This window comes from Borostomias antarcticus (genome assembly GCF_949987555.1).
Source record: "Borostomias antarcticus genome assembly, chromosome: 7".
Lineage (NCBI taxonomy): Eukaryota > Metazoa > Chordata > Actinopteri > Stomiiformes > Stomiidae > Borostomias > Borostomias antarcticus.
The window spans coordinates 19381894-19409330 of NC_140240.1; the positions used below are offsets into that span (position 1 = coordinate 19381894).

At 43.3% G+C, this 27437-nt stretch overlaps 2 protein-coding genes across 3 annotated transcripts in view; both read right to left on the reverse strand.

The window, feature by feature from the left end:
* Nucleotides 1–13147: 13147 nt before the first annotated feature.
* LOC311311617 (kinesin light chain 2-like) lies at nucleotides 13148–14355 on the reverse strand (the record flags this gene model as incomplete). Its single annotated transcript, XM_084441367.1, has 3 exons — nucleotides 13148–13721; nucleotides 14030–14093; nucleotides 14216–14355. The coding sequence occupies 3 exons, from the start codon at nucleotides 14353–14355 to the stop codon at nucleotides 13647–13649; spliced, it is 279 nt and encodes a 92-aa protein (XP_084297493.1). The 3' UTR covers nucleotides 13148–13646.
* Nucleotides 14356–15268: 913 nt separating this feature from the next.
* klc4 (kinesin light chain 4) overlaps nucleotides 15269–27437 on the reverse strand; it is a 152319-nt gene continuing 140150 nt past the window's right edge. For both annotated transcript variants that reach the window (XM_084440852.1, XM_084440853.1), the window contains 6 exons: nucleotides 24219–24318; nucleotides 21352–21401; nucleotides 21109–21170; nucleotides 20713–20821; nucleotides 19433–19546; nucleotides 15269–17605 (listed from right to left, as the gene is read on the reverse strand). In XM_084440852.1, the coding sequence (XP_084296978.1) occupies nucleotides 17600–17605; nucleotides 19433–19546; nucleotides 20713–20821; nucleotides 21109–21170; nucleotides 21352–21401; nucleotides 24219–24318 (441 nt within the window). In that variant the 3' untranslated portion in view covers nucleotides 15269–17599. The remainder of the gene's footprint in view (nucleotides 17606–19432; nucleotides 19547–20712; nucleotides 20822–21108; nucleotides 21171–21351; nucleotides 21402–24218; nucleotides 24319–27437) is intronic.

The window sequence follows — 27437 nt, forward strand, 5'->3', positions numbered from 1 at the left end:
CTTAAACATTAAGGTGTTTTTGGTTGTAGGCCTAATCAGTGAAATCTGCCAATGGAACAAGTGAAACTTTGCTTAATGTTTGGAAGAAGATGCATTTATCTAAAGACAAATCACTTGTCCTATATCTCACTGAAATGTTGCTTGTTGGTTGAGTGTCTACATTACGTGTAAAAAGATGTGTTTTGTGGTGAGTGGCAGGCCATGGACTAAACCTATGAAAAAACTTACTCCCAAGCTTCTTTAGTGCTGTTTCGTTTTTTTGTGGACAACTTTTTATTTTCCATTCTCAGTTTGATCAGCTGTTTAGTCTGAACAACAGTCCTGGTAAATATCCACCAGCCACCACTTTACATTACAATCAAATGAACATAATCTAGCTGTTCTGAACTGGAGAACGGAATTTGATGCGAAATACAATGCAAATGTCGTATAATTTGTGAGGAACTTACATTTGTACGGCGCATTTTCCATTTCGGACAATAAAAACAGCTGCACATGTGAATCGAGCCTGCATCGGTGCAGACTCGCTACCGAGGGTGTTATAAGCCACTTCCACTCGGCGCGAATTGGTTTCGGATGGCACTTAATATGGCGCGGCCTCCGCGTGAACGCGCAAACCGAGGGGGAGTGCATAGGGCGAGGGAAGAGGAGCTGGATTCGAAAAGGGCCTACAATTCAGCTCTTGTCGCGGACGGGCGTGTGCACGAAACAAGCACGCGCGCGACAATTTCACGGGGTCGCGCCCGCTTGCCGCTCCGCCCCAGATTGTCCGCGGCTCCAAAATTGTCCGCTCGCCTTTCTCATTGAAAATGAATTACAATGCGCGGATATCGCTGATAGCTAGCTAACGTTAGCCAATGCTAGCTAGCACGCTACCTAGTGTTAGCTAGCTAACTCAAGGCCCGAACTTGGCTAACGTTTAAACAATATTGCAAATACTCCGACAAACTATTGCAAACCTTTTTTCTGTTACTGATGGCTTCGTTTTCGCCGCGAACATTTGCAGAAACATAAGTGAACGGTCTGAGCTGTTAGTTTGTGTTAGTTAACGTTACTCTAAAATGGCCGCTGGACTGAGGAAAATGTGAATTGTTTGTTTGTTTGACTCTGCTGAATTTGAGACTCACATTGGGAGCTCGCTCATGTCAGGCTCGTGTCAGGCTTTCTAAGGCCAGCACGAATCTTAGGCTAATATATTACATAGGCAACAGTGAAGGCGAAGCCAAGATAATGCTTTATGTATTTTCCATTTGTAGGGAAAGTGGGAGACTGAGAATAATGCCACCCATGAGGTAACCGCGGTACCATAGACAATAACGTTAGCTCGAAACAAAGATGGAGGCAGCTTTGTTTGCCACATTAGTAGTATCGGTGTGTATTGTTTGAGTTCACGAGTCAAAAACAGGCGTTCCTGTTAAAACTGCGAGTAGTAAAGCGTGATTCACGGGCCTTATACATTTAACCTGTGCACTGCAGTGGCTAATACCTAAACTAGCTTCATGTTTCGCACACTGATGATTGACCGCCATTGACCGCATCTGTCCTGGGCAGATGCCGGCAGAGAATCAAACAACAATGCTATTTGCCTGCCAACTCCCCCTAGTGGCGTGTCACCTATTACTTATCGGCTGTAATGACTTGTTGAATTGTTCAGTTTTAGTCGCTTCTTCCCCTCTGCCTACTTTCCCATAAGGTCCTTATGTGTTTATAACCTTAATATTTGTTGTTTATTGGGCAGACTGTATTGCAGCATGGAGTTTCTGGGGGGGGACACTGTGTCGGTTGTCCCAGTATCCTGGCTCTCCAAAAAGGATGGGGTAAGAACATGTTTGTGTGAACAATGTTTCTGAATGGTGTGCTACTTTTCAATTGTACAGGGAAGCGGGTACTAACATGGTTTCACTCACAGTTGCAGATGTGTTCCTGGCCAATGAACAAAGTTAGCAAACGGATAAAGAGCTGTGTGGAACCTAACCCTGGCTGGGCGCTCCACAGAGTCCGGGTTTTCCCAAAGTCCACAACTGGTACTGTTTGCATTTTAAGCTGTTAAAAAATACTGATGGGGGGGGGGGGGTTGGGAAGATCATGACTCATTATTCTGAGGAAAAAGGATGGCTGAAATGTATTGATTATGGTACTTTATGCACACAGATCATTACGAAGGTGCCAGGCTCATGGCAAAGGTCTTCGAGCAGCAGTCGTCAATGGACGAGTGCCAAGACGTTAGAAAGAGACGGCGCAACACTCCAGTGACGAAGGTAATATACTAAAGTGCATTCAACAGTCCCAAAAGAGTAGTACTTTTGAAATCGAGTAATCTGAGCTAATTTACTGATATTCCACTAGATATTCCAATCCCCGGGCAGCCATTGGTCCCCACAATGCAGGCCAAAGACAGTATGCCAGGTGCCGGAGTTGAAAGGCCTCTGCCGGCTGTCCAGTACAATCAACGTGTGCTGTACAATCCAGGTATGCATGTTTGTGTTGAAATGAAATTAATGAAATGTCTATGCCTACTGCACACTGATAGTTGGACTTTTTTTATTTATTTTGAATACCATTTTACTCATCTTGCAGATTTTCCGAGCTCATCCACTGTGAGCGAAAACCATACGAGCCCAGGCCTCATGTATAGCACCCTAGCCAGACCAGGTAAGAGTGGCATGTACTGCTGTGGTGTTGTGATGTCTACCTGTTAATGTCTTAATTAATTTTCCTTCAAATGCCAGAAGCCAAAGCATGCTGCCAACACCATAAAGTTTCCTGCTAATCCCTTTCCTTTATCCCTTTTGGTTTTCAGTTAGGTCTGTGATGCCGTCGCCCATGAGAACGTCTCCAGCAGCATTGACTCCATGTACCCCTCTACCCAATCGATGCTGCTCTGCAGATGCTGGTATGTGCAATTTCAGGAACTACTTCATGTTGCATGCAGGGATATATTTTGAGTTTAATTTAGTTTTATGTCAATGTACTTATAGCCACATCTGTGTTTATCTAGATTTCCAGAGGTCGGTACATCAGCAGTTCTCGGACTTGCGGGAGCAACTCCTTGCGCAGCTTGCGCAGAGTGTGAGGGAGCTGGCCCAGGGAGAAGTGCTGGATGCACTGGACCCTGCCCAAACGGAGGAGGAGCTGCATCAGAGGAAGATGGTGAGTTTTTGCAGGGCAGAACTTTATCTTATTTTTGCAGGGAAGGGTACAGTAAATGACTGTCTTTGTTTTGCAGACACAATACCTAGGTGCCATTGGTGGCAGAGACTTGGCTGACACAGTCCGGCGGGTGCTGTCAGCTGTTGCCACACATGCGGTGTGGAGCGCCTACAGTGTGCACAGGAAGAAGGGGACGAAGCCACTGAAGAGTATGACACTCTCCAATGTTCTAACACGTAAGAAATGGTTCATATTTTTAATATTTTTTAATACATCGTCTTTGTTCCATGACCGATGTGAACTGAAACCATTACCTTTCTTGATTACTTAAAGGTGCAGTTATCGTCTCGATGCCAAAGGCTACGATGGCGGAGGTGGCAGCCCAGCTGCAGGAGACACTAAAACATGCCCCTGCTAAATGCAGAAGGGTAAGTGATGTCTTTTTTTTTTGTTTCTCCTACCCAGTGACACGGCATGGTTCCAATGATTGTGTACCACTTTGTGCATGTATGTGCGTTGTGTATTTACAGCCATTTCATTATGTCTTTAGGTATCTGCAGAAGTCCGTCTGAGCACAGCCCGTCCAAGCACAGTCCATCTGAGCATTCTGATGAGGAAGACTTCCCTTCCTAGCTGCCCCCCAGCCCATCTGACGCCCACCCGCAGCCCATCTGAGCACAGCCCCCCCCCCCAGCCTATCTGAGAACAGCCTGTCATTATTTTGTAAATAACTTTTTTGTAAATAACTTATTTTTTTTTACAGGATGTTTTTTTTAAATCCTTTTTGTTTTTAGAACTTGTTAATTATGTTGCAGGCCAGACAATGTGTGTACTTTTTTGTCTGGATAGTCATAGTGTGAAATTGTACTTTTTTGATATAATAAATTGTTCTTAACTGTTAATGGTGTTGTGTCATACTTTTTGTACCATAATTTTGCTTGCTGCATTGACTATGGCATTAATAGGCTCTTTGCACAAGCTCGACTACTTCCTGACACTCTACAGGCATATTTCTTTCCTGTCCTATACTAGTGGATGGAAGTGATTGATCAGGTGTGCTGCACACCGGATTCATCGCAATTGCTATCCAATAGTATAGGACAGGAAAGAAATATGCCTGTGGAGCAGGGGTGGCCAACCAGTCAGAGACTAAGAGCCACAAAAATGACTGTGGTACCACTCAGAGCCACACTATATATACCAGCGTTTCTTTTTTTCAGTCACCGCACCCTTCATAAGTACTTAAAATCCCAAGGCACTATCCGATTTGCACCAAATTGCTGATGCTTCATGAAGGTCGCATTCTGAACACATCTATGCGTCGGTATTGAGTCACACTTACAGCGCCACCTACTGGTGAAACAGGAAGTACTCATAACTCCTACATATGTTATCCGATTTACTCCAAATTGCTCATGCTTGATGAAGGTCGCATCTTGAACACTTCTGTAAGTCAATATTGCGTCATACCTACAGCGCCACCTACTGGTGAAACAGGAAGTCCTCATAACTCCTACATACATTATCCAATTTGTCCGATATATCTCACGCTTCATGACGGTTCTGTCCTGAACACATCTATGTGTCAGTATTGCATCATACTTATAGCGCCACCTATTGGTGAAACAGGAAGTCCCCATAACTCCTCCATACATTATCGGATTTGTCCGATATATCTCACGCTTCATGACGGTTCTGTCCTGAACACATCTATGTGTCAGTATTGCGTCATACTTATAGCGCCACCTATTGGTGAAACAGGAAGTCCTCATAACTCCTACATACATTATCCAATTCGTCCGATATATCTCACGCTTCATGACGGTTCTGTCCTGAACACATCTATGTGTTAGTAATGCATCATACTTATAGCGCCACCTATTGGTGTAACAGGAAGTCCTCATAACTACTACATACATTATCCAATGTGTCCGATATATCTCACGCTTCATGACAGTTCTGTCCTGAACACATCTATGTGTCAGTATTGCATCATACTTATGTCGCCACCTATTGTCGAAACAGGAAGTCCCCATAACTCCTCCATACATTATCGGATTTGTCCGATATATCTCACGCTTCATGACGGTTCTGTCCTGAACACATCTATGAGTCAGTATTGCGTCATACTTATAGCGCCACCTATTGGTGAAATAGGAAGTCCTCATAACTCCTCCATACATTATCCAATTTGTCCGATATATCTCACGCTTCATGACGGTTCGGTCCTGAACAGATCTATGTGTCCGTATTGTGTCATACTTATAGCGCCACCTATTGGTGAAACAGGGAGTCCTCATAACTCCTGCATACATCATCCGATTTGCACCAAATTGCTGACGCTTCGTGAAGGTCACCTTCTGAACACATCTATGCGTCGGTATTGAGTCACACTTACAGCGCCACCTACTGGTGAAACAGGAAGTACTCATAACTCCTCCATACATTATCCAATTTGTCCGATATATCTCACGCTTCATGATGGTTCTGTCCTGAACACATCTATGTGTCAGTATTGCGTCATACTTATAGCGCAACCTATTGGTGAAACAGGAAGTCCTCATAACTCCTCCATACATTATCCAATTTGTCCAATATATCTCACGCTTCATGACGATTCTGTCCTGAACACATCTATGTGTCAGTATTGCATCATACTTATAGCGCCACCTATTGGTGAAACAGGAAGTCCTCATAACTCCTCCATACATTATCCAATTTGTCCGATATATCCAAGCCCCCAGGAATCGAAATCTAAAGTGAAGGCCTATTGAACCGCGCCATCTTGGCTAGATTTGTAGTCACTTGGCTATTTCCGGTTACTTTTGACTTGCGCAGTTGAGCTTCTCTGGCCGACGCGCGTCCACGAAAAAGTTCACATTTCTCTGAAATGTAGACGCACGTTCCCGGCTCTCTCGGCTGTCCCCGCTTTGATTTAGCATTGAAAACCGGCTTGCATATTAACCTGTTTTTGTCAAATATATCAATTGGAGAAATTATTTTTTGATCCTGGCATCTTAGTTTTAACAGGTTAAATATAATTGAACATGTTTTGTTTGCTAGTAGATGGTATTCATTCCGTTCGCGATAACGTTATTGCAGCCAGGCTAAATTCCTCCAGGGAGCCAGTGACCGGCGAGTTGAAGAGCTTCACTCCCCGCCAGCAGGAGCTCTGGCCGCGGCTACCGCATCTCGGAAAACCCGCTGAGTTCCTGGCTGCTATTTCACACTCGCCCTTGATCAATCCCAATACCGATCCATGGTAACAATGAATCAATCGTTCAGATCAGATCGGCAGTGCTGCATGCATGTTACAACATCATTGTTACCTTTATTAACATAACCATAGCCTACATTTATCTCTCTAACACTAGGCTATCCATCTTACACCAGTCGGCCATTCGATAAATGGAAGCGGTGAACGCCAACGTTGACTGAAAACACCCAAACTCAGTGTATCGTTTCATCTTCATGCTACACATCAACTCCTTTACATTGTATGTGAATAAATTCCTGTTATTCTAAAAATATCCCATTTCTGTCCATTCCTGGAAAAGGCTAATAATTGCTGTCAAATGATCACTCCAGTTTATCACCGTATCCCACTACCATTTCAACTATGCACAGGAGGTTGTCTTGTGGTCATTTTCATTAAAAAATGATTAGCCTGATCAGTTTGTTGTATGTATTAAGCCCTTTTTGAGCGGTATGCTTGTATTAATAGCTTATAGCTTGCCATACTCACCAACCTTGGGACCTCAGAAATAGGGAGCATTTCCAAACCAAATTGCGGGGGGGGGGCATTAAAAGCATTACAAATTAGACATTAAAAGCATTAAAACGAAATGTGAAACATTATATATATATATATCTATGTGTGTATGGAGCAATTGTTTTTAATGTCCGACTTCTGTCTGTGCTGTTCAGTAAATGTGCATCTGTCCTAATTTATTGTAGCCTATCTACTACACAACCTAGTTCAAATTTATGAATCTCCCGCGGAAGTCAGGAGGGTTGGCAAGTAGGCTATGGTCACTGCTCCCCAGTAAAATTGAATAATTGAGGGGTTACTTACAGTACAAAAAAGTACAGCATTTGTAGAACTCGGATGATACTACATAAATTGCCATGCAAAGCCAGAGACTGTTGCTTGTAGACGACAAGACTGCTGTAACCATTAAAGTTTGGAGTAGGCTGCATAAGCTTACACTTAACAATGCACACACACAAAACGCTCAAAAAGGGCTTAATACATACAACAAACTGATCAGGCTAATCATTTTTTAATGAAAATGACCACAAGACAACCTCCTGTGCATAGCTGAAATGGTAGTGGGATACAGTGATAAACTGGAGTGATCTTTTGACAGCAATTATTAGCCTTTTCCAAGAATGGACAGAAATGGGATATTTTTAGAATAACAGGAATTTATTCACATACAATGTAAAGGAGTTGATGTGTAGCATGAAGATGAAACGATACACTGAGTTTGGGTGTTTTCAGTCAACGTTGGCGTTGACCGCTTCCAGCTATCGAATGGCCGACTGGTGTAAGATGGATAGCCTAACGTTAGAGAGATAAATGTAGGCTATGGTTATGTTAATAAAGGTAACAATGATGTTGTAACATGCATGCAGCACTGCCGATCTGATCTGAACGATTGATTCATTATTACCATGGATCGGTATTGGGATTGATCAAGGGCGAGTGTGAAATAGCAGCCAGGAACTCAGCGGGTTTTCCGAGATGCGGTAGCCGCGGCCAGAGCTCCTGCTGGCGGGGAGTGAAGCTCTTCAACTCGCCGGTCACTGGCTCCCTGGAGGAATTTAGCCTGGCTGCAATAACGTTATCGCGAACGGAATGAATACCATCTACTAGCAAACAAAACATGTTAAATTATATTTAACCTGTTAAAACTAAGATGCCAGGATCAAAAAATAATTTCTCCAATTGATATATTTGACAAAAACAGGTTAATATGCAAGCCGGTTTTCATTGCTAAATCAAAGCGGGGAGAGCCGGGAACGCGCGTCTACATTTCAGAGAAATGTGAACTTTTTCGTGGACGCGCGTCGGCCAGAGAAGCTCAACTGCGCAAGTCAAAAGTAACCGGAAATAGTCAAATGACTACAAATTTTGCCAAGATGGCGCGGTTCAATAGGGCTTCATTGTTGATAGCGGCCAGTGAATGGAGTGGCTGTATCCAGTTTATATAATACATCCATGGATATATCTCACGCTTCATGATGGTTCGGTCCTGAACAGATCTATGTGTCCGTATCGTGTCATACTTATAGCGCCACCTATTGGTGAAACAGGAAGTCCTCATAACTCCTGCATACATCATCCGATTTGCACCAAATTGCTGACGCTTCGTGAAGGTCACCTTCTGAACACATCTATGCGTCGGTATTGAGTCACAATTACAGCGCCACCTACTGGTGAAATAGGAAGTATTCATAACTCCTACATATGTTATCCGATTTACTCCAAATTGCTCATGCTTGATGAAGGTCTTATCTTGAACACTTCTGTAAGTCAGTATTGCGTCATACCTACAGCGCCACCTACTGGTGAAACAGGAAGTCCTCATAACTCCTACATACGTTATCCAATTTAATCAACATTTCTCACGCTTCATCAAGGTACCGTGCTGAACACATCTATGCTTCGGTATTGAGTCACGCTTAGAGCGCCACCTACTGGTGACAGAAAGTTTCTCTCAGTACTGCACACCGAAATAGCACACCCTTTAACGGCGCCACACCCCGACACGCATGGGGTGCGAGGGCCCGCTCACTGCTGCTCGCAGCCCTAGTTAGGGCCCGAGCACTGGCGGTGCGAGGCCCTATTGTATTTCGAAGGATTATTATTCTCCTACCTTCTCCTTCTTCTTCTCCCCAAACAAATGCCTTTTTGGCGGCCTAAACATCAATGAAAACGGATGAAACTTTGCAGATACATCAGTCCCCGTCAAAAATTTGATAATTCATGGGTGACGGAAATGGGCGTGGAAAAACGGCTCAAGAGCGCCCCCTGGAAAATTTAAAATGGCGAGCCCCACCTTTCAGTTTGATGTAGGCGAACGAAATTCGGAGGGCATATGTATTTGATCGAGACACACTAAAATGTCTCTTGGAGTTATACCCAACATGCAACAGGAAGTCCACCATTTTGCTCTTAATGTGCCATTTTCCCCTTGTTTTTACCACTTCCATGCCTCGTACTTTAACAAACTCCTCCTAGAGATTTCATCCGATCAACTTCATATTCGGTCAGCTTCATCTTAAGACCTTTGTGATCAAAAGTTATCCAAAAAATTGAGTTTTCACCAAACACCCTTGCCGTGGCGCCCCGCCAAAGTTTGACATTTCGCCATAAAACACAAATTCCTCATTATGCCTTAGGGAAACGCAAAAGAAGATCTTGCCCGTTTTGGAAAATTCGTTGTCGTGTAAACGTGGCCTAACTCTCACAATAGTAGGCCTATTGACTAACAAAGCAGCTTCACAACGACACTGACTTAGCACTTAGCACTACCTATTAGAGTAAGAAAATTATACTTAGCAGGTTCTAGTTCAGGCTGTAGATCCAAGTTCCTTCCAGAGGTTAAAAGCAATCTTACTGTCGTTGTCATGAGGTGCCGAGCTTATACTGGCTTCAGGCCAGGAATCACATGACAAACAAATTTGCATACAAGCAATGTTCATAAACTCCAGTTGTGGTCACAAACGGTTGAACTAGTATTCTAAATGGTCAATGGGTTATCTGAGATCCGCCCCTCTTCGGACAGCTGCTTGAGTTCTTCCTGTATCCTCCTAGGATCTCGTTACAAGGCTACTCACTTCTAGAGGTGAATAATAGGTCCTGCTGACTCAGGACAGAAAAATGCTGACTCAGGGGCAAAGACCTCTGTTGAGACTTGAATGAACACAGTTCAAACTAAAGTGAAGGATTTTCATTATTCTAATAAAATGATTACTACATGAGAGTAATACAGATGTGATTGATGTAATACGGTATAATACAGTATAAAAATATGCTACACCACTACACCTGTTTCATTGTAGTAGCCTAATACATTTATAGGCAAGCTAGTTCAAATCATTCTACTCTCTGTGGACTAGAGAGAAGCCCTTATATTATATCTCCCCTGTTTCAGAGAGGACCTCCTTTAGCCATCCAAGTTTCCATGGCAGCTAGGAATCGGAAGCTTCCTGGTTCAATTCCCGGCTCCTGTCCACATGTAGAAGTGTCCTTGGGCAAGACACTGAACCTCAAATTGCTCGCAAAGAGCAGGCTAGCACCTTGTATGGCAGCTGCCACAATTAGTGTATGAATAGATGAATGAGAGGCCATTGTAAAGTGCTTTGGTTAAGACCACTACTGTATATAAGTATATCGATTTATTTTACCATTTAATATGCACTTTGGGTGTGAAGACATGCCATCATGGACAGGTGGGGGGAGACAAGGGGCCAGCCTGAGGGGCAAGTAAGAAACTGTATGGGAGCAGAGTGTGGCTTGGTCTCTGGGTTTTGGTCCTGATGACCGGGCCACAGTGGTCAGTGGTCCCGAGAATAGCATCACCTGGTGGCTGCCTTGGGGGGGTGGGTGCTGTCATGGCTACAACTGCATTGGAGGGCACAAGACTGGAGAGGATGGAGGGATTTCATCAATGGGCTGTGTACCTCAGGGAAATCAAAGGCCTAAGTAGGTTTGGGCACACAGTCGTCCCTGGAGCAGCATTGCTTGTGGCTCACCCTGGCTGGGATATGGCCCCACCCCTCCAAATACAAGATTCAAGATTCCTTGATATATTATATTCCTTTATATACATTCTTCATGTTGCATGTACCAACTCACCGTCGTGCATTTAATATCAAACGGCATTGAGAAGGGAAGAAACAGAGGGGTAGGGACTTGACCTTAAATATCTAGATGGAAACTGACTTGCTATGGCTCTTTCTTTCTGTAGGGCTTCTACTGTATATCTCTCTCTTTCTTTCTGTACTATATCTCTCTTTGGGAGGCTGGGGTGGTCAGCCATGATGGTCTACCAGACTAGGGGAGGAGTGGATTTTAGGATTGGTAACTGGATTCTGGATAGACCCCAGACAGTACACACTGGCAGCAGAACGTCAGGAACCATCACACTGAGCACGGGCGTCCCTCAAGGCGGCGTGCTCAGGCCACTGCTGTTCATGCCGCTCACCCACTACTGCTCTGCCAAGTTCGAATCCAACCACATCATCAAGTTCACTGACGACACGACAGTGATGGGCGTCATCAGCAACAACAAAGAAACAGAATACAAAGCAGTGAGCTGGTACAGCCTCCCTCTCAATAAAACAAAGCAAAACAAGGGAAAATAGTTGACTTCAGGAGGACGCCGGCTGATCACTCTCCACTGGTCATCAATGGCTCCACAGTGGAGAGGGTCAGGAGCACCAAGTTCTTTGGTATGCACATCTCACCTCACCAGGTACATGCTGATCCCACACATGCACGCACCCCCCCCCCCCCCCCCCAACAAATGGACACAGTCTATGACCTTGCACTTTCATTAACTGCATTTTATTAATTATCTCTATTGTTTTGTTTCATATGTCTATGCCTTCTATTGTATTTATATTTTTAGACTATGGTTTTATCCAGTTATTTTATTGTTAACTGCTTGTGTTCTGGCATGTCCATATTTTGTGTTAGCACCCACTGGAGAATAACATTGTTCTGCTGTATACTGTACTTGTATGTAGTTGAAATGACAATAACATATACTTGACTATACATACTCTGGTGCAATGCATCTTCTCTCATTGAGATTTGTGTTCTTTTTTGTACATGGTCCCTGACTAAATAAACTAAACTCTTTCTTTCTGTACTATATCTCTTTTTTCTGCAAGCAGTAGAAAAGTTAAATGTGAAAATTCAAACAGTATAGTATGTATAGCATGAAAATCTAAGTCATGGTATGGCTTAGTACTAATGTTTTTAGAATAAAAATATTCCAAACTAGCCTGCACTCGGGCGAGCTGCCAAGTACTATTTTGTTGGGAAAATAAATATTTGGTGTTCAAGTTATAGTTCCAGGTGTATGTAAAAACCTAGTATATGGCTGGACCGCATGGGTGTGAAATCCACTGAATGTGTTTGTCGAGTGCACACTTCTAAGCTATTCAGTGTTCTTGATGCTAATATGTTGAGTATACAGTTTGGGTATTAAATCATACTTGACCTTGGTAGAAAATGTAAAAGAGATGTGAATCCTTTGGATATACCGGAGTGGATTGATTAATGGAAAATAACATTAAAGCTGTACTAAAGTTGTCTACAATTGATCTAACTCTTGCTTGTTTTGAGTATAAGAAAATTGATTTGGTCTATGAAGATCTGTCTGATACAATGTCTCTGTTTTATATATGCTGTCTGATGTATTGCATCTTCCCAGTTTGATACAGTATATGTAAACAAGCCTAACGCCACCTTCTGGTGGATGCTGGTCGTCCTTCTGCCTCTGGAAAGAATGAATTAAATGAACAAATAAATAACATTTTTCGGATTTTCTTCCTTGAGGTAACAAATGAACAAAGAAAGAAAGAACTCTCTCCCTCGTGTGCCTCCATTAAACCAACCCGTTTGGGTTTCACCTTCGACTGCCTCCCTGAGTTCAGCTTTTGGGTCCCAAGAGCATGAGCCCCGTAACAATAACATTCATACAATCTGTTACTACGTTCATGCTATATATATATATATACATATACCTACATACTTTTAATTTAAGCACACACTCAGTTTTGTCTGGTTATTCAGTTTTATTTTATTCCATTTAATAAATGAACCACTTCAGTTTAAATGATTGCATGAGATTCTATCATATTAAAACCAGAGAATAAAACCATTTACATTTACAGCCGCTCAAAAACAAGCTTGATTTAACAAATAGTAATTAAATCATTAACAACTTATATTGTATTGTTTTTATCACCTCTCTACATGGCCTAGTGTGTGCACAATCTAGGAGCTAACGGTAAAAACCTTTCATTACTCGAACTTGTATGAAGTGTGTGACTAATAAACTTGACATCGTCAGCAAGAGCTTCAGTTAAAAACAGATCCAGGTTTGGTCTCCAGGTTTAAACGTATTCACCCCCAAAAACTGTGTTCAATTGGACAGAACAGCTTAACAAGACTAACACAAACATGCCTCTTTTCACACATACAGTAACAACACTATGATTCAGATAACTTTAGGTCTGTTCATTACTGAAATCATTTCTATCTTTCATCAGTCTGTCATTATTACATGTTCAATAGAGCAGCCATAGCAGTGAACTTCATTCACTCATAGTGCTACAAATTAATTATGACTTGAGATCTGAACTCAGCAGACATTCAGGCACGAGTCCCGTTCTGGGAAAAGGCGTTCATGCAACAACCCTGCTGTAGCACCATGACCTGCAGCCCAGCACCTCCGCAGTGTTCCTGTGTGGGGTCATTTCCCAGTGTAGAGCCCCACAGTACTGGCACTCAGCGTCCTGCTCTGTCTTAACCTCACGCTTTCTGGACTCTAAAGGGTGTGTTGGGGGGGGGGGGGGGGGGGGGGGGCAGGGAGAGAGAGGGAAAGAGAGGGAGAGAGAAAGATTGAGAGACAGAGAAGATTCAAGATTCCTTTATTCGTCACATTTAAATTATGGTGTTCAGTCACAGGAAAATGTTGCTGCTGGCTCCAAAATTATGCTGCAGATAAACTCTAATACTCAATTACAAATGTACAAAAATGATTGAAAGGCATTCACAAGAGCTCTTCAGAGAAGTGATTGGTAGCTGATAAAATGACAGCATAATATACCTTGTGTCCAATAGGAGGAGCCCTACCTGAAAGGAGTCATCGTTGCCACTGGTCTTGTTCAAGTAGTTCAGGGAGGCGGCTCGCTTCATCCTGCAGGGATAGGGAGCTTTCTGAGTACACAGTTAAACTGATACTGCTAGTGCCAATAGTTTAGTGTGAATATTGATGGCAACAATTTGTGTTTGTGTGTGTGTTGTGTGTGTGTGTTGTACCGCGGGTCTCTGGGTTCAGGGGGTATGTTCCCCTGTAGTTTCTTCACCAGCAACTCACTGCTTCTGCGTAGGATGGCTCTTATGCTGCCCAGGGAACCACTCCTGGCCAGAGCCCCACTGCCATCCTGACAGAACACCATGCCAGCCCAGTTAGTTCAATACAGACTAGACCCCCCCCCCCCCCCCCCCCCCAACCCCAACACAAAGTTGTTGAGAAATGACACAGAAACGACAGTGAGCTTTGGCCATGATGTAGCGACCCACTCCACAAATAACTGCTATAAAATATATACACACACACACACACACACAAACACTTTACTGACTGACTAACCCTAGTTGCATCACCTTTTCATATTATTGATGAACCAACTATTGTTAATTTGATAATTGACATTACGCCTGCTCTAGTAGAGCTTCTCCAGCAGGGGGCAGCAGAGCAAATGCTAAACCACACAACTTTCCCAACAAGGAAGGGTTAGGTGAGGTCTGGAGGCAGGAATATTCCATTACTATACAATACAGTATAGACTGGATTAACTAAATTATCTTAAATTAATTTATAATTAATAGAATAAGATATGTTGTACAATGTATCTCCTCATATAAGAGGCTAAAAGCATCATTTACACAAAATTGTTTCACTGCACTTGCATGGAAACATTTTAAAAACAACTCCAGGGGTTTATGACGCACTCAGAAACCCTTTATAAAGTCTACATAAATACTGCACAAACACTCAGAAACCAGCACACTTCCATATTTTGCCAGGTCCACTATTTCCATTTAGGACTTAAAATGGTGAAGCTCTCTCTACCTGAGTCACCAGAATGCTATATAAATTAGTTACATGGAATAGAATATTTAGCAACAATAGTGTGATGACTCACAGCTGTGCATAAGTCACACGTTTAGTGCAGCTGTACTGAATGTGGAGCAGATTAATGTCCAATGCTGTGTACTTGCATGAACCGGTACAACAGTGGTGTACTGTAATTACATGCATGGTTAGTGCAGAAACAACAGATTAAAATGCAGCCGCTTTGTATTTAAGGTAAATGACAGAAGTGGGAAATAGGGAACAGGGGTACAGTGTACACTTACAGTATGATGCATCAATGAGCAGATGATTAAAGTAACAGAACATTTGCGAATTGGTTTACATTCGGGTCCACATACAGTAAACACTGAAATGACAGCTTACTATTCATAATGGTTAGATCCAACAGCTTTATTTATATGGTTAAATAGATCCCCTTTATGAAAAACTTTTTAAAAAAAAGTCAAACGCATCTGTATGGTCCATTATATATCAGTTTGTGGTGTATGAGTTCCCCTGTGCTGCTGTAGCTAACTAGGATGTTGGCTGACAAACTAGCTAACTCGTGTCATTTCATAGCTCATGATCTCATGGTCATTTCATATCATTCTAATGCGACATCAGAGCAGACGGAGCCGTTGCTCCATCTGACAGGAGACGATCCTCATGACCTTCCTTCCAGATAGGTGTCATGGACTGACGCGAGCGGTTATGACTGTGTTATGTCAAGCTACCAAAGCGGTTATAACTGTTGTAATACTAACATAAAGCTGTTATGACTGGTGTCATACTAACAAAGCTGTTATGACTGGTGTCATACTACAGTAACAAAGCTGTTATGACTGGTGTCATACTACAGTAACAAAGCTGTTATGACTGGTGTCATACTACAGTAACAAAGCTGTTATGACTGTGGTCACACTAACAAAGCTGTTATGACTGTGGTCACACTAACAAAGCTGTTATGACTGTCATACTAAAATACAGCCTGTGTTATGCCATACTAAGATACAGCTGTTATGACTATTCTCATACTAATAGTAAGCTGTGTTGAAGGGACAAAATAACAACAATCAAGTGAGCTCTCCAAATGTTACTTTGTTCAATACAAAGTCAGGACACATATTCATGTTATGTTTGTGTGTCACCATGTGTCTTGTGTTGCCAATGTCAAAACATCCAAACAACGTTCTCAAAGCTGGAGACAAAAGCCACTGGGTTGTACAACTGATGCCACAATTAAAAAAGAAAAAATTAAAGCCAGGCACTGACTCCAACATAGTGATCCTATTACTGTACAATAATAGCTTAAACTATTACCAATGATTGCCAACAGGGACACTGCAAAGATCAATATTGAGCACTACCCTGTATGTAAAAAATACAATATGAAACAGGATATAAATAAAATGTAGGAAATGAAATATAAACTATAACATATCGTGTCAATGAAACAAACGAGCAATTAGTGTGTAAACATACAGTAACAGGTGCAACGTAACTTAAGTGTCACAATATATAGTTTTGCAACATATATGGGGGCAAAATTAGCCCCCATATACTTTAACAATGAACACATGTATTTATCAGGGGTCACTGAAAGTTGCAGGTTATCAAACAAACAAACAAACAAAATCAAAGGCACCTAGGTAGTTAAAACCTCGTCTCTAATCTAAACAGGACTGTGCAAAAACAAAGAAGACGATGCAAATGTTGCTATACAATAGTACATACTTCTATGCCCACAAAATCTGCAAAACATGATTTGTCCTGGTTTCTAACTATGCCTCGATTCATTTTGTCTTGATTGGCTGTAGGAATTTTCAGAAATGAATGAGTAACTGTGCTTGCGGGAAATTTCAGGAGCATTCAACAGAATCACAATGAATACAAACGCGTGAAGATGACAGACAAGGAAGACAGGGATAGAGAGAGACAGGGATGAGGAGAGAGACAGGGAAAAGGAGAGAGACAGGGATAGAGAGAGACAGGGATGAGGAGAGAGACAGGGATGGAGAGAGACAGCGATGGAGAGAGACAGGGATGAGGAGAGAGACCGGGATGAGGAGAGACAGGGATGAGGAGAGACAGGGATGGAGAGAGAAGGGGATAAGGAGAGACAGGGATGGAGAGAGACAGGGATAAGGAGAGACAGGGATAAGGAGAGACAGGGATAGAGAGAGACAGGCAGGGTTAAAAGCATGAAAAAAGGGGGGATGAGAGGAGAATGAGAGACATATGGCAAGAGAAAGGAGAGAGAGAAGGAATGAGGGAGGGAGAGGAGACAAAGGAAGAGAGGGATGGCTTAAAATGGGACAGGACTTAGAGAGAAAGAGAGGAAGAGAGAGAGGAGGGGAAGGTGGGGAGGGCAGGGGAGGAAACCATCTTTAACGAGTGAGAGAGAGCGTTTTTCTGCCAGAGTTTGGAGTGCAGATGGAGGAGGCTGAGAGAGGTTCCACACAAGGTGGCCAGAGGAAACGACAGGCATCCATTTTGATTCGATCGGCTTGATTTGATTTTGTTGAAGAAGTGAGAGGGAGTTGGAGGAAGGTCATCACGGTGATTTATGCCTGAGAGAGAGACACAGAGAGACAGACAGAGAGAGAGAGAGGGAAGAATGGAGAGAGACAATGGAAGAAAAGAGTGAGAGAGAAGGGAAAGAGAAAAGAGCAGAGATACAGTATACCGAGATAGAGAGAGAGAGAGACAGAGAGAACGAGGGAGGAGAGAGAGAGATAGGTAGGGAGATATGGAGAGAGAGAGACAGAGAGAGAACGAGGGAGGAGAGAGAGAGATAGGTAGGGAGAGATGGAGAGAGAGAGACAGAGAGAGAACGAGGGAGGAGAGAGAGAGATAGGTAGGGAGAGAGGGAGAGAAATATGAGAGAAGAAAGAGGTTACACTTGGGTCTAAAAGCCTTGAGAGATAAGAGCAATACAACAGAATCAGAGTTGATTGCAAATTCAAACACTTTATTTTAAAGAAATGTTTTGCTAATGTGGATTTGTTTACCTAATGACTTCTGCATGTTATGTATTGTAAAAAGCTAAGGAAAAGAGGCTAATTGGAATTAAAATGGATGAAGTGAAGTAAAGTTTTGACTTTGATCTAGACCAACCAGTCATTAACTGTATTTATCTGAAAAAGGTTTGATTAGCTGTGAGGTCATTAATTAGACAATAATTAATAGATATAATTTAAGTTTCTTGTAAAATGTGCCGCCCTAGATGGAAATGAAATATGCACTGGCACGGTACACTAACAAGCATACACAAATACACACACAAACACACGCTATGCTGTTGCTGAGTCAGCACACGGTGACATCATTTGGATCGCAGTGTGACTGGAGTGCACATCGTGGCGCTCTGCTGACTCTGCCCTGCTTCTAGGGACCAGTCCTATTAATACAATACTACAAGCTTTCTAGGGACCAGTCCTATTAACGCAATACTACAAGCTTTCTATGGACCAGTCCTATTAATACAATACTACAAGCTTTCTAGGGACCAGTCCTATTAACGCATTACTACAAGCTTTCTAGGGACCAGTCCTATTAATACAATACTACAAGCTTTCTAGGGACCAGTCCTATTAATACAATACTACAAGCTTTCTAGGGACCAGTCCTATTAATACAATACTAAAAGCTTTCTAGGGACCAGTCCTATTAACGCAATACTACAAGCTGTCTAGGGACCAGTCCTATTAACGCAATACTACAAGCTCTCTAGGGACTAGTCCTATTCTGACAGTAGCTATATGTTAGAATAACAGAATGAGCTAGAAACGTGTCCAAATTCCTGCCAAGAGTAAAATACCTTGTCGTTTCCCACCAAGAGAGTCTTTCAAAGACACCCAGGTGTATAAAAAAACTGCTTGTGGACTGTTGAATTAACTGTTGGCACCCTTGGTTATGACCAACATTGGGCCGCATGAGTAAAATATGGTCATTGTGAATGTGTGATAAAGCATCAGGATGAAGCCCTTCTGACGTCTGAACACATGTGGGCAGTCTCTTTAAACTGAACTGTTTGATTTATTTGATCAAAGAAACCACTAAACAATCATCATGAACCCAAACCAAATACGACAGAGAGGACAGAGGAGAGGACAGAGGAGTGGACAGAGGAGTGGAAAGAGGAGAGGACAGAGGAGAGGACAGAGGAGAGGACAGAGGAGTAGACAGAGGAGAGGACAGAGGAGAGGACAGAGGAGTGGACAGAGGAGAGGACAGAGGAGTGGACAGAGGAGTGGACAGAGGAGAGGACAGAGGAGAGGACAGAGGAGTAGACAGAGGAGAGGACAGAGGAGTAGACAGAGGAGTGGACAGAGGAGAGGACAGAGGAGAGGACAGAGGAGAGGACAGAGGAGTGGACAGAGGAGAGGACAGCTCACCCCGTTCCAGTCCACGCTGCCGTCCTCCCCGGTCTCGGAGGATGACTCGTAGCGGATGCTGCTCAGACTGTCCCTGCTACTCCTCCTGTCTCCATCCCTCAGGACCTCCGCTCCCTGAGAACACACACACACACACACACACATGCACACACACGCGCGCGCGCACACACGCACGCACGCACGCACGCACGCACACACACACACACACACAGACAGACACACACACAGGCAACATGGGTGAGTACTTGTACTGGAGTACAGTAGGACCCCACTCATCCGAACTTCAGAGATCCGAACCTCCCGGTCTACCGGACAGCCTTAAAAAACTTTTCTTTTTTTTTTGAGCCTGCTATCTGGTTACTGGTGGGATTTTCATAACAGTACTGTAGGCCTACTTGCATTTAAATCGGTCATAATAAACATGTAGGCTACTGTATCCTACTCTGAATAAAAACAGAACTGTATGTAGACCTACTGTACATGTTGCCTGTAGGCTGTAGCCTACTGTCACGTTTAATTTCTTTGTTACTTTAATGTCGAGCGCAAAACGCAAACGAGTCTACTGCGAGAGCTGCATTCCTTTGTAGCCAGAAAGCGTGTCAGCAACCTGAAGCAGAGGAGCATCGAGTCATTTTTCGTTCCCAGTTAATGGACTTCAGGAACACAGACGTGTTGCATGTAGATTAGCCTACTAGGCCTATTTGTTAAATAATAGCCTACAGCCTATAGCCGTTAGCCTACATCGGTTGTTTTAGCGACTTTCCTTTAGGCTGCAATAGCCTAAGACACGACAACCTGTCCGTCATTTAATTAATTAATTAATTAACTAATTGATTATCATTTGCTCTAATTGTTCTAGTGTTGGGTTGTTTTTAGGCTATACCATTTTGTTCTGCGAATACAGTAGCCTATCGATGCAGCGTAGGCCTCATTTGAGAATAAAGTACTGTATTTGATCAAAGCATGCACTCAAGTGGAAATTCGTTTATTTTGTTCTAGGCCTATTATAGGCTAAGCTGTATGAGTTTAGTTGGCTATTTGATTGCAATTTTGATGCATTTTCACAAGTAATTAATGGTAGCCTATTTATCGGTGTATTATGAGTCTATATGAAACAAGTATACCACTTATTGAATTTGGTGCATTTTAACATAAGTTTCAGTCATCCGGACATTTCAGAGATACGAACGACCTTCAGTCCCGTTGGGTTCGGATAAGTGGGGTCCTACTGTACTCTGGATCCCAAATCATGCGAGAGTGAGTGTGTGTGTGTGTCTGACCTGCTTGCGGGACCTCAGGGCACACTCCTCCAGGGTCTCTGCTGCCTCCATCTTGCCCTGCCGGCGGTACAGAGCTCCAAGATTACGTAGCGTAGTGTTGACTGTGGGGCTGCGCATAGCACACGCACGCACACACGCACGCACGCACACGCGCGCGCGCGCACGCACACACACACACACACACACACACACACACACACACACACACACACACACTTTGATATCAGTGTCAGATATCATAGAGGAACAAATATGATATTCCTTTTTTAATAGCCATGGTGTTTTGACCTGCATCAACCTGTAGCAGGACTCCAGTCAGCAGAGTGATCTGCTGTCTCAGATGAAGACCTGTTTCCCTTTCGGTCTCAGTTTAGTCACACATGCTAATACTCTCACCTGTTCACCTTGCATGCTCGGTACCAGCCTCCATACTCCCCGTAGGGAGGGACCTCCTTGCCCTGCAGAGAGGGACAGAGACGTCCTTCCTCCATGATCAGCAGGACAAAGTCATATTCCATACAGTACATTCACAACTCTTTCACATTGTACCAGCTAGCCTGTGAAATAAACACAAGCACTGGCAGTTCAAGAGATTGTGCCAAAACCTAGTCTCTCTCACAGACACAAACTCACACTTACTTTGCACTCCTCCCTCTCTTCGGCATGCATCCAGATGGGCTTGTTCTCAGCTGCAGAGACAGACAGAGACAGAGAGGTGTGCTGTGTGCTGGCAAACTTCACACACTGACTGGCATAACTGAAATACCACGTACTACCTATCACCATAAAACAGCACTTATCCATAATAAGTATTGGAAAAATGAAAGGCTCTTCAAGTTTTAATTTAACCATGGATAAAAACCAGGCACAGTTTAAAAACCATGGATAAAAACCAGGCTCAGTTTGGATCTCCTGCATCCAGTATCTGTACTGGATTCAACAACAGAATGGTGAGGACTTCCAAACTTCTCTCCTAATTAGCTTCTAGGGAACGGTGGGCTTGGTCTGGGGAGTTAGAAGCCATTTGATAATTCTGCCAACTAATTGCCAAGAAATACTGGCCTCGTCACACCATCCTGATCTTGCCAGCTCACATTCTGTTTCTCTCGCAAATCAGTCTGGATACTCTCCGTAGAGATCCGTTTGTGACAGATAAGAAAACGATCCAGCCAATCAGCGTTCTAAGAGAAAATACCAACGGCTACGCTGGGCGGGTTTAGGTGTGACGACAGCGAGGAGCGGCTGAAATTAACCGGTGATAGACAGATGGTTCACCCAATCACCTGCAAAGTATTTTTGAAACTGCCTTCATTTTTCCAAACAGTTTCCAATGGAGAGCTCCCAGATGCTTATGCGAAGCAAACCGTCAGGCGCGTCAGATTGAAGAAACACACCAAAGAGACAAAGCAACAGTTCTGCCTCAGCAACACATTTATTGGAAGACAAAGGAATGCATGGGAACGGGAAAAATCAAGTGGGCTTCCTAAGGCATGGGCAAATAAACTATATTAAATAAACAAGTGAACGTTTTCAATTTTGATAATGAATGAAAAAAGAAGTGGGATATATAAAATAATTATAAAAGATTTCATAAAAAAGCAACAGCAAATCAAGACAAAGATCTCATGAATAGAAACACACACACATAAATCATAAATAGCATTTGATTACAGCACACAGTCAATAGAGGGAACTTAAAGGTTGATAAATGACATTTTGGAGAAAATAAAAAGAAAGGATAAAGTAGCCTAACGGATTATGTAACATGGCTGGACATTGTATCTGGACAACACGCCACCCTCCATATCATCACATCCTTTCACAGCTTATGACAGACCCAAAAAACTGGACTGACTCAACCAGTTTAATGCACAAGACCGCATGACACCACAGTTGTGTCGGCTGTCATTAACGGATGTCATAAGCCGTCATAGGCGGTCACGATGATATGTCACACTTGTGGCAGTGTTCAGCAGATAGTTCTTCTGAGGCAGTCTCTGCCTCAAGAGAAGCACACAGGAAGGTTTGTGAAATGAAGACAAACATTTGAAGGAACACGACAACTTTGGGGGTAAATTAGCTTATTTGCCATCTTCCCAAGAGTCAGACATGAATACATAAAATTACAATGTCAGTCTCATTTAACATTGTTATTTCTACATGTGGTAAATACACCAGTCACAAGATGTAAATATGAAAGATTTGGAGTTGTTTGAAAGTGAGGGAGCTAGGCTAACTGGTATAAATCACTTCCAGTAATTGCGGCTAAGCTAAGCTAACTGTATAAACCACTTCCAGTGATTGCGCTAAGCTAGGCTAATGGCGCGTGTCTCTGCGCTGACTACTTACTGCACGCACAGAGAAGAGAAGGGTATGTTTCTTCTCGTCTGACTCTGGGGAAGATGGCCCCCCAAAAGTTGGCTTGTCCCTTAAATGGCGTGAAGCGAAGAGGCCACAGGAGTCACACAGTCAAAAGCATGTGCCCACTGTCAAAATCAAAATCAGCATACATCAAGACATTCAACAACAGGACAGAAAGTAAATGACAACAGACAACATAACGTTTATATAATTTCATGCATTCAGACAGGAAGACAAACATCACTTGTTTGGATTGAAGCTTTACTGTCTATTCATATTCTTATAAGTAAGAGGAAAAAGCGGTCCATAAAATAAATACCTTGCTCAATTAATGCTTGCATTTTTTATTTTTTATTTTTTAAACTGAAACATCCTTTCGGTAGGAAACCCATCAAACCCGTAACTCACTTTCTCAACCTCTGTAACTTTACCATCCTTACACATTCAGGCCTTGAGGCATCTGGTACTAGACACATCTATGACTTTGATTATGAGAAAGGCTCAATAATTTTGCATCACAAAAAAAAACAGCTTGCAAATACTCAGTCAACACAGGAAACCAGTTAAGTTTCTAATGCATTCATTAGGGTGAAGCTGGCATACGGAGTTTATACTGTAGGTTACACAAGATATGGGTTTACTGAAGTGTATGCACTTCAGCTTCCCTGGCTGAGCTAAAATCAATCATCCCTAAATCACACATGCATGCCGTATATTGATATGATCATGTGGTATTGCTGTCAAAGCTGACAGGAATGAGCCAACTAAAAACAAAAATCTTAAGAAATCAAACATATGAGCCTACAAGTGATATACAATATTGTTTTATACTGGTAGTCTCATCAAGTAGTCAGCCCTACTTTGTTAAAAACAAGTGCCATGACCAATCGTTACGACAACTAAATATGGTTTGTAGTAAATATATATCAGCTAAAACTGCAATAATTCAGTTCCAAGTCACCATATGACTTCTAATGAATGACGTTGACCTTGAAGGAATGAGGCATTGAGAACTGAACCCCATACTAGAACATGGGATTCACCTTCTGGGATTAGATGCTGTTTTACAGAATGAGGGCTGGGTGGGAGGGTTCATGCCCATGTGTTTGTTGTGGCTCTTTCGAGTGTGGGACTAGTTTGCTCACCGTCCACAGATCCAAACTCCTTCTCGTGAGCCCGGGTGAGGATCTCCTTGTACAGCACCTCTGCCTCCTTGTACTTCCCCTGCTTTAAGTAACACGAAGCCTGGAGATGAGGAGGAACACTGGATTACCAGCCAGACACTCAGGTCTCACAGCACAAAGACAAAACAAACACACCACGTGACCTGGGAATTTCACTAAGCTGGCTAACTGAGTAAGCCTGACTTCTGTACAAAGTAAAACCTGGAAACTCTTCAAATCTGGAACATGGACTGAAGTAAAAAATAGCTTTCCAGCTTTGACTTTGTGCAGAAGTCAGGCTTACTCAGTTAGCCAGCTTTGTACAGGTGGGACTGTATCTAGACTAAACAATAACAGACATCTTTACCCAATAAAGCAACTTCAAAAGATGAGTGTTTACACTAGGGATGCATGATATATCGACAAATATATTGGCATCGACAGATGTTAGTCATTTTTTTATATATCAATATCGGTATTAATATATTGGTATCGGCCCAATGTGCAAAACAGGCAGGTGTGAACACTTATTTCTGTCTAGCTGCTGTTGTGTGTTGTTTTTGAGAGGAAATAATGAGGTAAATCTATGATTTATCGGCTTTTCCAAATGTTTTGGAAATAGAGATAGTGTTTCCATGTGTTTTTCAGGATGTACAAAATTTGATTATCACTTGTTTTTTCAGAACATATCGACAGCGGTTCTTCTTCTTCGTGTGGGTTTCGATGTTTCTCTCCCCCCCAGGCTTGGGGCAAAGGGGCTATCCTTTTACCACCCCGAGCCTGAGGGGTCACCCGGGCTATATATCCGGGCACACCTCCAGGAGCCATGTCACCGTTTCGTCAGGCCATGCATTCAATTGGGTGTCCGATATATCGGACAGTCCTGGATGACATGGTCTGCGGTTTGTTCCTCGGCGCCACACTTGCACGCCACACAGGATACCAAGCCCCATCTGTGCATCGATGAGCGGAAGCATCCGACGCCGGTCGGGAGGCGATTAACCCTCACCCACGCTAGACGTGCTGTGATTCTTGTGCGGCGGAGGCCAGCGGGCTGGATGCTTGCAAGGATGGGAAGGTTGTCCACAGGAGTGGGACGCAGGCATTGGCGTCGGGAGCCGTGGGATTCCGGGGCTCGAGACCCGAATGTTTTTCATCTAGCCCCGGACGTTTTTTTACCCCCAGTTCCCAGCAAAAAGTACATCTTTTAATAAAGAAATGGACGCAAAACCAATTCCACTCCAAAATCGAGTCGACAGTCACAACTCTTACGTGTCGGTCGTATGTTATAGCTACAGCCCGGCCCCCGCCCCCTTCGCCCCTCACCCCCGAGAGTCCAGTAGGCTACATGTGTGCAAAGTCACTGCGCGTCGCGAGACAGATTCCAAAGCGGGAGAAGTTGCCTGAACTTGCCTCGACATGCCAGAGCTGTAGTAAGTTTAGTAAGCCAGTTCTCGAAGTGAATTCCCATTGACATTTTAACATTGGGACGGTAGGCCCATATCCATCAAAACTTGTCATGACTGTCCCATCATTCACATTGCCTGTCAATCACGTTACCCACTTTAGCTATCTAGCTACTACTGGCAGCATCAATGAACATGGAAAACGGAGATCTTGTGTATTTGTTAAAAGTTGATTCCAAAATGAAGTGGATTAAACGAGTTTGGGTTACGATATAAGGTAGGTCTTTTGTGATTAATTGCCAGTTGTTATGGCTGTGTTGTTTTGCTTTGCCTACTGTGGATTTAATCAGCACTCGAGAGCGTGAACTTTGCTTCCTGGAGCGGTGGGCTAATAAGCCTAGTAGTAAACACTGATTAGTGAAGTAGGCTATTGAGTGCTGTGCCATAAGGGGGTGTATTTTATCGTTCTGTCATTCCTTTTCATGGTGTTTGGCCATTGTTGTCATATAATGGCTCTGTAGTTTATTTAGTGTGTCCCTAAAAGCTTGCTTGTTTCGGCCTAAATATTGCCCTCTTATTCACTTGCTGTCAAATTATTGGCCTTTGTTGACATGTTAAAAAAACATCAGTAGCCTAGGCTACTGTAGTTTTCCTGTATGTTTTTTTTTACATATAAAATGCCACTGCTCAGCGCCCTTCTGGTGCTGTGAAACCTCCCATCAGGGCATGCTTTGAAAGCGCACCCCCCAAAAAAAATGGTGCGTGCTGCACGCGTGTTTCGTTGGTCCTGGCTTACCCGGTTCTAGGACCCACCAGATGCCACTGGTTATCAAAAGTTTTGACTTCTCATTAAAAATAAAACTTGAACGCCGTTGTGTTTTGTGCTGTGCTCAGAGGGTGGGAGATATATTAGACCAGTGAGATGTCCAGGCCCTCTGCCCTGGTGTGTGGCAGCTGTTGGTGTCAGAGGGGAAGCCTCGTTCAGACTGCATGATTGCCATCTCTGAGGGATCTCTATTAGATGATGGTCAGCTGGCTCTTTTAGCAACTGCAGTCATTTCAGCTTCCACTGGCACATTTTTCCCCCAGACTTTTCTTTTTCAGAACTGACATTTTTTAAGGGCTCATGTCCCGCAGTATGTTGCATTAAATAGTATTTTGTACAGTAGATGGAAATGTGGCAAATTGAGTTGTCTGTCAGGGTGTTACCTGTATTCTCATTCAAAAAGACTGGGCACGACACTGGATGCTATTTAATATTGATCCAAACAAGTCCCGTCTTGTTTACCATGATTTGTGTATGATTACTTCTTTGCCATCCCCTTTCATTACCAAATGTGGTCTGATGATTAAATTGCTATGGCTTCTTGATTTTGCTCTCAAAGTGCGTCAAATTGATGCATTTAAATTAACAATGTTAAAAAAATTCTCCCGGGGGGGCATGCCCCCCGACCCCCCTAGAGAGTCGGAGGTCCACCCCCCATAGCTGCCCAAAATCCTGTGGGAAACACTGTTTATGGTGTGCGTGTTTGGTGCATGGTGGCATCTGATCTGAACTTCAGCCCCTGATGCTTTTCCCTTAGCCCCTAATGTTTTTGAATCCTAGAAACACCCCTGGATGCAGGTATCCTGTCACGAATCGATGCGCAAGGCTTTGTTGACAGGCGGGTCGATTAGGTGGGTGTGAGCGCTGCAGCACCAAACTGGTGCGCAGTATTCACTGGTGGAGTAGACCAGGGATAGGGCTGCCGTACGCAGTGTTTTTGCCCCGGCGCCCCAGCGTGGTCGGAGCACT